The 11,462-nt window shown below is 52.4% G+C and overlaps 1 protein-coding gene across 1 annotated transcript; it reads left to right on the forward strand.

Moving 5' to 3' along the window:
- The first annotated feature begins 3,672 nt into the window (after positions 1–3,672).
- LOC140656654 (tyrosine aminotransferase-like) lies at positions 3,673–11,169 on the forward strand. The gene is made up of 11 exons (XM_072872631.1): positions 3,673–3,911; positions 4,090–4,194; positions 5,010–5,077; positions 5,458–5,616; positions 5,797–5,935; positions 6,464–6,516; positions 6,893–7,045; positions 7,998–8,126; positions 8,565–8,648; positions 10,142–10,240; positions 11,026–11,169. Exons 1-11 carry the CDS (start codon positions 3,677–3,679, stop codon positions 11,167–11,169), a joined length of 1,368 nt encoding a protein of 455 aa, XP_072728732.1. The 5' UTR covers positions 3,673–3,676.
- The last annotated feature ends 293 nt before the right edge of the window (positions 11,170–11,462 follow it).

The raw sequence follows: 11,462 nt of genomic DNA on the forward strand, positions 1-11,462 counted from the left end.
ACCACGCCATACAAGGGGTGGCTTGGCCATATTCGTAGAATATGAAGTCTTGAGAGCTGTGTGCTCATGCTTCAGCCCTGGGAGGCTCTGTGCACCACAAGGTGGTGGTGGGGTGCAGACCCCATGTGAGAGCATCCAGAGAAGGACTGGAGTCATGCAGAGAGAGGAGAAAGGCATAGCAATAACAGGAGAAACCCACTGACCCCATTGTACACCACTGTCCTCCCCCCGCTTCTGGCCAGGTTCTCAGCCTTATGTAACTAGGTCTACCTATGTCTCCAGAGCCACATTTTTCTTCCCCTCTTGGCAGCAGGCTTCCACCATGTCCTCCCCTGAACCCCACTGCTGTGTGCAGCATTACGGGTAGAGCTCCAGTTGCGTCAGCTTTGGGGTTGTTGCTAGGCAGATCATGCAGCATCGTCCTTGAGGCCTCCCAATGCCACATTTAACCCTGGCAGGGCTGCAGCATGGCAAGAGATGGGCCCAGCTGGGGAAAGCGAGAAAATATCCCATAGGTGCTTGCAGAGGGCCTGCATGAACTTCTGAAGCTCGCTCATATCAGGCTTCAGTAAAAAGAAGAGGGAAAATAGTGTGGAACTGTGCCGCTCTCAGCAGAAGACAGTCCAAGCAGCTTCAATACAAGACATTTCTTTGCAAAGTGTTTTTGAAATATGCTATTCCTTGTCCAAAGCCCCAGCAGGGTGGCTGCTGTGGGAGGCCTTCCAGCCAGCCTGGGGCTGGGGACCATGGCCAGACCCACTGGCTGCACCCCACCACCTCCCAACCTACCTCCAGCCCTGAGTCCCCGGCCCCCATTGGGGGCCTCAGCAGTGCCCATTGCAGCGCTGTGGTCAATGGCAGGTCACGACTCCCCAGCAGCACCACCCCAGCCCCAATGCTGAGGGAAGGGGCCACTGCTTGCACCTGGGGAGGTGCAGCCTTATTGCTGGTGGTGTAGTGGGCATGGGTTGAGCACAAGTGGTCCTTCTTCCTCCCACACAGGAGCTGATGTAAACAGGCAAAAATCACAGTGACCTCTGCAATGAAGGCATCAGCAGCCTGTTTGCAAGATTAGCAGGATCCCTCTTGTCCCTGAGCAACTCTTTGATCTCCAGCCATTTGCTGCCAAGGCAGTAAGGGAAGACTTGGAGCAGCCCTTGGAAGACAGGGAGGGTGCAGATGCCTCTCTTATTTATCCCAGGCCTGCAGGAGTCAAGGGACAGGAAGGCATAGATTTCACATCACTTAGCAAAAAAGGGCCTTCTGGGAATGGTGTCATCTGTGCTTTGCAGTACCATCAGAGAGGGAAGAATTGCATAATTTCTGTTAGCTGCCAAAATTACGAGTTTGCTTCGGCCTTGCAGCAAGAAAAAAAAAAAAAGAAAAAAACCCCAAACCCATGGCAACTTGAGCTTCCTTTAACCCTTCAGGTCCTGCTGCCTCCAAGACACCATCTAGGGAAATGCCTGCCACCCTTCAGCCTATGGAGGAAGATGTCTCCTGATAGTAATGATGCCACAAACTGTCCTTTCTCAGCTGGTGCATTGGGAGCCCAGAGCCTTTGAGGTTGGGACAGACTGATGATTTCCGCAGGCTTTGGGGTCCATCAATCCACTCTTGGTGCATTGCAAGGTGCTAGGGTTGGAATACCTGGACTCTGTGCAGATTTGTCCCCCGCAGTCTTTGAGGACTGAGGGAAGCGGTGCAAAAGGGTGGCAGCCCAGGGCCTCCAGGAAGCCAAGCTGTGTCCCTGTGTAGGCTGCCCCCAGAAAGAGTTAATGTGCAGGCGTGTTCCAGGTGTTTGAAGTGAACACAGTTGCAATGGGGAGGAGAGGGCGTTTTTGGGTGGGGAGAGCAGCCCTCTCTGTGAGCCAATGGCTAAACGATTCAGTCCCAACGCCCAGTTTTGGGGCTTATTTCATGGGCAAGAATTTGCAGGAATTTCTTCTCAAGGGGATTTGTCCTGGATGAAAAGTAGGGACTGGACCCCCAAGCTTGTTGGTGTCTCCCTCTCTGTGCTGTAGAAGGTAAAGTACTATGCTCTGGTACCTTGCTTCTTTCAGGGGGAGAAGTGGGGAGATCTTCCCTGGCTGCCAACATTGAAGGCATCTGTTGTGCCTGTGTCCACAGCTCCCCTTTGCATGAGAACCATGTTGCAGGGTGGTGTGAAGGCTCTGCTGGGATAGACTCTGCACTGTGCATTTGGGACTCAGCCCTGCTGTTGAACTGAGATATATGGCTCGTTTCTCTGCTCAGTTTTTATGCAGCCCTGCTGCATGTTTCTTCAGCTGCCTTTCTCTTGGTAGAAAGGCGACCCAGAAGGTATTAGCAGCAGACAAGCTGAAGTCTTGCTTTGTGACCCTGTTAGATCAGCCTGAGTTGCTATAAACAGGCTAATGAGGCACTGCTGGCAGAGTAACTGCAGCAGCATGGGGCATCTCTAGGTGCAAACTTCACTGAAGCAGTGAGAGATTTGTTCAGATGGCAAATCTTGCACAAACCAGGCAATGCTACAACCCTTCCAGCTCAGTCCCCGCAGCAAGGAAGGGGTAGCTGTGTTGTGAATATCTGCGAGCATGGGGCTAAGTAACTGCCATCAGGAAAGGGCCACTGTTCACTGAATTGCCTTTCAGTGGAGCAGAGAAATAGGGCAGTACAGGCAGCATAAGCGGTTTATGGCAGGATTACAAGATAGTGTGCCAGCAGCAGCAACAATGGGCTTGGTGGCTCAGGAGGTCTCTGCCTGCCCTGTGCCTGGTCCCAAACCTTCTGCAGGTGGAAAGCCCCAAGTCAGCATCAGTTCATAAGTAAGGTTTTTGCTGGCTGGGTCTGCCTTCTGCTCTGGGTATACATGCAAGTCATTTTTGTGTGCATTTTGGGGCCTAGAAGGCAGCTGTTCCTCTGCTGTGCCTTGCTTGTTACCCAGCCTCAGGCAGGACTACAGGCCCTTTGCTTGGGGTGGTGCCACCTCCCTGGTTTCCTTCTTGGCCGTAGCAGCCTTGCTCCATTTTCTAAGCACTGCCTTTTGATCTAGGGTCTCTGGGCTGGGCTGTTGCTCTGCTGGCAGAGGCAGGTGTCTGTAACCTATACCCTGCCACTGCCCAGAGCATCCTGATAACATTGGACCAGAACTACCTTTTGGCATCTGAGATTTGATTTAAACAGTGCTACATTTCTGTCTGCAGACTGGAGGGACATTCTGGATGTGAGCACCCACAGGGGGCTGATCCTTGTGGTTGCAGCTTGAGGTGTGCAAGTTGATAGCTTGGGGAATGGAGGGGGGTGACCTGGCCCTTCTTGTCAGTGGAACATTGACTGCAGTCAAGCAGTGACTACAACATGCTGCTAACTCTTGGCTGCTGGCTTTAGCGGGGCCTGCTCCTCCTCAGCACAGCAAGTCCATGCTAGGCAGTGGTGCAGCTAGCACAGAGAGATGCCTTTATCTTTCCGACTACATTGTGCTCTCACTTATGTGTGGGGTTTCACTCCATCCTGGCCGCGAATACAGCCCTACTTGCTGCTGCTGGCTGAGTTGTCCATAGGCAGTAGGTAGGGTCTACAGCTTTCAGAAGTTTTACTTCTGGAGAGTCATGGGCCGTCCCCAAACAGGCAGATCCCTTGTTTGGCATATGTTAACTAAGCCCAGGAAATCCACTTCACACTGACAGCGCTCAGGATGGACCCGTACCTGATCCAAGTGAATGGCCATGGAGATCATGCCCCTATGCTGGATGTTCATCTCAAGACCAATGGGAACAGCATATCGCTGGGGAAGGTGAAGGGCCGGAAGCCAAGATGGGCTGTCAGGGCTTCTGAAATGTCAAAGAAGACTTTCAATCCTGTCCGAGCCATCGTAGACAGCATGAAGGTGGAGCCCAACCCAAAGAAAGCTATGATCTCCTTGTCCTTAGGTGAGCATAGTGCTGTGGCTGAAGCATCCGGGCAGTGGGGTCGACTGTGTGGCTGGCAGATTGCAGGGCTCTGAAGCACAAAGCTTGTGCGAACACCCGGGGATAGGCCAGACAACCACACAGCGCTGTGCCTGACACAGATCAGTAAGAACGTTACTATTTTTAAATCTTCAAAAAGGAGACCCAACGGTCTTTGGAAACCTTCCCACAAATGATGAGGTCACACGGGCTGTGAAGGAGGTTTTGGACTCAGGACGTTACAACGGTTATGCTCCATCTGTTGGTAAGTTGACAAAGCTCTTCCTGTGAGAGTAGGATGAAGCCATGTGCCAGCTCCTACCCCACAGCAGTTATATGCAGCCCACAGACATCTTTCCAGTAGCACCCTGCAGCTGCCCTCACCAACAGTCCCATGAGCACACAAGCATGTGTATCCCCCAGATACACCTGAGTCCCGTTCCCCGCATGATCTGTTTGAGGCCCAGAGCCTCCTGCAGAAGCTGTGTTTGCTCCCCCAGCCATTAGAGCAGGCAGGGTTTCAGGCACCCAGAAGGGCTCAGGACTGTGTCTCCCTGCCGTGGGTTGCAGCCAAGTTCCTTTCTGATCTGCCTTGACCAGGACTCCCCCTGGGCTCCCTGACTTCACAGACAACATGAGCCTTGTTTGCAGTTAGTGCAAAAGGCATGCACAGAGCATAGATCATGCCTGTCTCACAGGACACTATGTGGTGACAGGGAGGGCTGCCCCTGTGCCATCACTAAACAGTGAAGGCCATGTAATAGCACTTGGCCTCCTGCTGGGTCAGAGCAGCTCCCTGGCTACCCTCCACCCTGCTCCTGTCAGTTCTGTGTCCAGGATGTGCTGGGGCCAGAGCCTGCCTCCCTGCCCCAGGGTCTGTCCCTGCCGTTGGCCTGCCTGGCCCAGCCTTGGGGCTGCATGGTGCTTGGCCTGAGGCAGGACAGTCTCTGTCACCTTGGCACAGTGTCACTAACAAATAGGCTTCCCCTGGCTGGGTGGCAGCTGTGAGCCTTGTACTGGCAAGAAAAAGGAAATGGTCTGTAAAAACCTCCCTTCCGTGTTTGGCTCCTCTTTCCCCAGGCTACCAGTCCTGCCGGGAAGCAGTGGCCGCGTACTACAACTGCCCAGAGGCACCACTGGAGGCCCAGGTACTGCTGCCCAGCTGAGGCACTCCCGCTGTAGTGCAGGCAGGGTGCTGCTGCCCGTGGCTGGACCCCGCGGCATGGGCGCCCTGCGCTAGCTCTCTCCCTCCCCTGCCCAGCTGTGGGACTGAAGGCTAGCCCATGGCCTTGTCCCACAGTGGCCTCCTGCTGCTCTCATCCCCTGCCCTGAGCCCTTCTCCACCCTCCTCAGGAGAAGGCTGAGCTCTCCAGCTGTTGGAGGTTTCCTGCGTTCAGTCAGGCTCTGGACTTGTCTTTTTGGCTGAGAAGCTCTCACCTGGCAGAGCCTGGGCATTATGTCACTCCCACGTGGCTAGGGCACTTTAGAGTGGCTGTGCTTTCTGCTGACACCTGTGTGCTCTTTACAGGACGTCATCTTAACGAGTGGCTGCAGCCAGGCCATAGAGCTTGCCTTGGCAGTGCTGGCCAACCCAGGCCAGAACATCCTGGTGCCACGGCCTGGCTTCTCCCTCTACAAGACTCTGGCATTGTCTATGGGGATTGAGGTCAAACTCTACAACCTCCTGGTAAGTGGTGGCAGGACTGGAAGGGGCAGCCCTGATATTTCTGCCTCTCAGAAATACCCTGGCCCTGCCTGGGAAGTGGGTGAAGATGACCTGAGCAACCTTGGGCACCCTGTCACACCTCACTGTGTGTGGCAAGTCCAGTTCCTCAGGTGTTACTTCCCCTTCTCTTCGCTTCACTAGCCAGAGAAGGCCTGGGAAATTGATTTGAAGCACTTGGAGTCTCTGGTGGATGAGAAGACAGCTTGCCTCATTGTGAACAACCCGTCAAACCCCTGTGGCTCTGTGTTCAGCAAGAGCCACCTCCAGAAGATCCTGGCAGGTGAGCCTGCCTGTGTGTATCTGGGGCGTGGTTGCAGTCTAGTGTCTGCCCACATTGCCCATGTCTTGATCACCGTGGCCCAGGGCTTTGCTCCTCTCCTCATGACTGACTCCAGCTCAGGAAGCAGGGCTTGGTCGGTGTGAAGGTGTTGCCTTATCTGGGCAAGAGCAGGCAGAGCGTGTGTCTCGCTCTTCCTCAAACGCTCTGTGTGGCTTGGACTGCTCGTCTGTCCGCTCTGGCTCCGCAGAGGGAGAGCGTTCCCAGGGAGCCCTACGCTTCCCGAGCCCTGGCCTGTCAGTGGGAGGGCTGTGCTGCCTGCCCCCACAGGTGAGAGCAGAACTAGGCTCAGCCAGGGCAGGGATCTCCAATGCTTGGGCTCTCCGAATGAACGGTCTGTAGGGGGAAGATAGGGACCCTCTGCCCTGGGACAGAGCTTCCCTCAGAGCCCTGCCAGGCCCTGCAGCAAAGGGCAAGTCTGCTCCCACGGAGGATGCAGGGTGGCCAGGCTGAATGCCCTCTCTCCCACAGTGGCATCAAGACAGTGCGTGCCCATCCTTGCTGACGAGATCTATGGAGACATGGTGAGTGTCAGCTGCAGTCCTTTGCATCCCCATGCTGCCTGTCCTTTCTGAGGCACTTGCCCTTTGGCCATGGCAGCCAGGTCTCCGGAGGTGAGCGACAGCTCCACTCCCCTATACTGTGCCCGGGTCCATGCCTGGAGCTCCCAGTCCTCTGGTGTGCAGTCCTGGGGGTACCTCTCATGTCCAGCTCCTTTCCTCTTCCCAAACGGGTCGCTTTCATGTGAGTGCGCTTACCATGTTCATACCTTGAAGCTGGGAGCTTTCACCATCAATTTCCCGTGGCTTCCCTGCCTCCCTTCTTCTTGTGCCTCTTGCACGCCCCCACAGCTCTCACAGTAAGAGGTAGGGACAGCCCTAACACAGCCTCCTGTCACAGGTGTTTGCTGACTGCAAATACGAACCCATTGCAACTCTCAGCACCAATGTGCCAATCTTGTCCTGTGGTGGCTTGGCAAAGCGGTGGCTAGTCCCTGGCTGGCGGATGGGCTGGATCCTAATTCATGACAGGAGAGACATCTTCGGTAATGAGGTGAGGACTGCTGAGTGTCGCTGTCATGGCAACAGCCCTGCAGTGTCTTCAGTGTGTGGATCACCAGGGCTTTAACTGATACACGCACGTACTGCTCTTTTGCTCTCACGTGGGTGTCACCCAGTCGCTTACATGCTTTTCTGCACCTCTAGGCTTTTCATGTCCCTTCCTTACTCCACCTGCTCCCATACACGGCCTTCTACCCACATCTACACTGTAACACACTCCTTGTCTCCGCTGCTCCTTCGTATATGCCTTGTCCTTTTTGTGTGCTTCTAATTCTTTCTCCTCTCAAATAGCTCCAGTGTGCGCTGAAGGTATTGCATGGCTTATCCAGCATGTGGAGTCCACCTGTGGTCTCTATGTGCTCTTATATGGTTTCTCTTAAAAGTAAGTACGAAGCACCTCGCAGCGCTGCCAGTGCTTTACCTGGCTATTTGTTCAGCTGCGTTACAAGAACAACCATCTACTACAGTGACCTTTCCACCTAGAGGGCTTTCTGCAGAGGAAGAGGGAGAAGAGAGGACCAACTGAGTGAGCAGAAGAGCTAATGCTGGTTGTCCCTACCTGGCTTTGAAAGTGTGGATTGTGGGCCCAAACCTAAGGGAAATGCAAAGTGGTATTTGGAACAGCTCTGGCTTTATTTGTAGTAGCTATATTCCAGCCTGGCTTGAGTCAGATTGGGAAGCTCCAAAGGTTGTCTCTGTTGGTGTTACAATCTGTAACTGAGGAACAGAGAATGACACTGTAAACGGTCTGCAAATACCTGGCATATATATATACATATACATATATATATATATATATAGTCAAGCAAATGGTCTTTAGTACTCTGTATGCTCCCTGAAGAGAGGGGTGTGAACAGCTGTAGAAATACAGAGTAGGCCTTGGAGCTGTCCCTTTCCTTCAGGGAAGCACAGTCTGAGCAGCAAATACCACCATGTTTTTTCAGATCAGGGACGGCCTTCTGAGACTGAGTCAAAGGATCCTAGGACCCTGTACAATTGTCCAAGGGGCACTGGAACGTATCTTGCACCGAACACCCCCTGAGTTCTACCACAACACCCTCAGCATCCTCAAGGTAAACAGGCTGCAACAGGTCAGCACAGTTTGTTCGTGGATTGTTTGGAGAGTCATATCTTTTCAGCTCATCATCCCTCCCCACCCTGCTTCAAGGTGCAAGTTCTGTCTGTGACTAGGAGAGCCCAACAAATCCAATTCCAGCAGGAGACATGGTAACTGGGGCAGAAATACTGACTGTGATAAGTTTCAGGCAGCCCAGCCCTGCAGCTGGAGCTGGTGACCCAGGGGATGGGATGTTTGGCACTGACTTGCTGAGCTCAGCTCAGTCTCACCTGCTGTGCTCAAGGCCATGATCACCCATGCTGTTTGCGTTTGTTGTCCCTTTATTTGCAGTGGGCAAACCTGTTTATAGTCCTGGTCCAGAGCTTGGCTTCCATTTGCTGAGCTGCTTCCTGGAATTTCTCCTGTTTTGAAATGTCTCCTTTCTGCTTTTCAGTCCAATGCTGACCTTTGTTATGCTGCCTTATCAGCTATCCCTGGCCTCCAGCCTGTCCGGCCCGCCGGAGCCATGTACCTCATGGTAAGCAAGGAGAGTGACATGCCATTTCCAGATCATCAACACTCACACCAGGTCTCGTTGCCAATGCTTGTCAACGGTTTCAGATTGGTGCTTGGCACCAGGTCTCCGTTACCGTGCATTTTCACATTGCCCTGGGCAGTAGACGCATCCCTTGGTCACTTTAGAAGGCCAGAATATGTTGTTGACTTCTCGCAGAGCAGAGGCTGGTACATTAACCCCCTTGTTCCTGCACAGAACTCAATGACTTGTACTTTGCAAGACAACGTTGTTTTACCTGGATTTGAAGCCTGCTGGCAATGGGAAGCCCCTACACCACAAGTCAGAGTATCATATCTCCTGTTGAAGATGTAGCCTTCTTCCTACTAGGATGTCTGTCTTCCGCCTATGCTGTTGCCTCTTTTTCTGCCTTCTTCCATACCTGGGTTTTTTTAAACTTTTGATGATGTGGTGAAATTTCCTTTTTCATCTCAGTGAGCTCAATTGAGACATTTAAGTCGCTTAATTTTAACATGTTTTTAATCTCCTTTTTTTTTTTTTTTTTTTTTTTGTCTCATAGTGTCTCCAGTTTTTCACCAGCTTTTAAAAATGTGGACCCAGAACTGGAGAACACTGCAATATCAGTCTCACTCATGTTCTATAGATAAGCCTCTATCAGTTGGCTCTGTTTCCAATCTTACGCAGAGCTACACAGGTCATTCTGCTTATGCTCTTTGTGTAGAGGCACAGCTCTGAGATTCTTTCACACCTATTGTATTTCTACTGTATCTGAACATTTAGTTCAAATTAAATTATCTGGTAAAATTTTTCTTCCACTGGCTCTTTCTGAACTTCTGCATACAAATTATCTCTCGCCTGGTTTGTTTAAGAATATTGTCATGAGATGTTTAAAGTAATCTTTGGTTATAAACAAGTGGCCAGGATATCACTGTCCTTATGTGATAAAGGGACAGCCTCCTCCTTTCCAAATACAGAACGGAAATATTTATTGAACATTTTGGCATTTCAGTGTCATTTTACCAATTATATCATCCTGCAAGGATTTATTTTGTTTGTGATGTTCTAGAACTTGCTATCTTTGGGGTTTTTTTAAACCAAAACATTCGTTTGTCTTTTTCTTACCATACGGATTTCTTGCATGACAGAATTATTAATGTATATTGACTAGAGTTCTCTCCCAAGCTCTTTTTCAAGATCTTTTTTATTCCTTTTCACTTCTAATTGGTTACTGTATCTTTGCCTTTTTTTTTTTTACTAAAGTTGTCCTTAACTGAAATTCCAGCTTTACGTAGTTAATGAATACTTCTTAAAGAAGCCCCAATTTTCATTTATATGTTTCTGTTTGTGTCTTACATTCCAGTCAGCCCAAATCATGAGCAAAAATTGAGGGCAGACCGCTGCCCTTGACTGGGAAGTTGTTGGGCCACGTGGGTAAGCAGGGACACTGCAGATAGTTTTGGTGCCTTTGGTTGCCATGTTACATCCCTCTGCTGCAGGTTGGAATTGAGATGGAGCATTTCCCCGAGTTTGAAAATGATGTGGAGTTCACTGAGCGACTCATCTCGGAGCAGTCTGTGTTCTGCTTGCCAGCTACGGTGAGCCTACCGCTGAGAGCCCCCGGGAGCTGTGGGGCCAAAGCATGGGGACAGAAGCAACAGGGGTTTGCAGCCCTGAGCTCTGGGGACAGGTTGGGAGTTGTGTGTGCCGTGTCCGTGGTCTGTAATGGTGTGTACGTGCTGGCCGTGAGCTCCAAGTGCAGTGTGTAGGGATGGGGACTGGCGGTCTCTGGCCCACTAATAGCTCTCAGTCAGGCTGCCAGGATCTTCCCAGCTCCAGGCTTGCTCTGTATTTCTCAAGTTGGCAGAGCTGTATCCCTGAACCCTATGTGCCCCCATACCTCCTTGCTGAAGCCGCTCCCTCAGAGGCCCGGGACCGCTACTGCCTATGTTCCTTTCTTCGCCCTGTTTCCAGTCCCCCGCCCCCGTAGGCACTGGGACAGACAACAGGCTGAGAACATCTGTGCCCTGTGCCCACCTCCTTCCAGCGCCACTTCCAGCACTGAATACGCACGGGGCCTTGGATACTCTCCAGCCCTCTCCTTCCCTAGCTCCTTCCAGCCCGTCCCCTGGATCCTGCGTAGTCCATACAGAGTCCTTTGGCCTGTCACCCTCACAGCATCATGTCTATGCAGATGGAGATGGGAGATTTGCTTGGAACAGAAAAAACAGTCGAAGGGAGCAAGCGCCCAGCCCTGCTGTCCTCCAGTCTGTCCTACACTGCCCATTTTCACTTGCTGGCACAGCACGTGGCCCCGAGGCAGGGCTCTGAAACTACAGCACTATCCCAGGTAATCTGCCAGCTTCGTCCTTTCTCATTTCAGTGCTTTGAGTACCCAAACTTCTTCCGTGTGGTGATCACCGTGCCTGAGGAGATGATCTTGGAGGCCTGCAGCCGCATTCAGGAGTTCTGTGAGATGCACTACCAGGGCGCTGAGGGGGCCCAGGATCTGGAGTGTGACAAGTAGCCACAGCTGGCCTCCTGCCTCTGCCAGGCTAGAGCTTGTGTGAGGCAGCAGCCAGGCAGGCAGGGCTGCTTCCAGCCAGCCCCACATCCCCCTGCCCGCACGCAGCCGCTGTCCTGCTGCTTCACTTTTTGTGCTCCACAGACCCCTCAGCGCTATGGGAAGAAGCAGCCACTTCTCTCTCCTCCTCCACTGCAGCTTGCACACCCTCTGGCATCCAGTGCCTGTGGTCTCCAGATACTCTGCATTTGCACCCTGTGTTGGTCTGTGCTGCCTGCGAACCAGCTGCAGGCAGG

This window comes from Ciconia boyciana, chromosome 9 (genome assembly GCF_034638445.1).
Source record: "Ciconia boyciana chromosome 9, ASM3463844v1, whole genome shotgun sequence".
NCBI lineage: Eukaryota > Metazoa > Chordata > Aves > Ciconiiformes > Ciconiidae > Ciconia > Ciconia boyciana.

Bases quoted from the DNA above. Each gene is read 5' to 3' on its own strand.
- LOC140656654 (XM_072872631.1), top strand. From the start codon at position 3,677: ATGGACCCGTACCTGATCCAAGTGAATGGCCATGGAGATCATGCCCCT. The intron at 4,195-5,009 runs GTAAGTTGACAA...CTCTTTCCCCAG, and splicing joins CGGTTATGCTCCATCTGTTG to GCTACCAGTCCTGCCGGGAA. The intron at 5,617-5,796 runs GTAAGTGGTGGC...TCGCTTCACTAG, and splicing joins TCAAACTCTACAACCTCCTG to CCAGAGAAGGCCTGGGAAAT.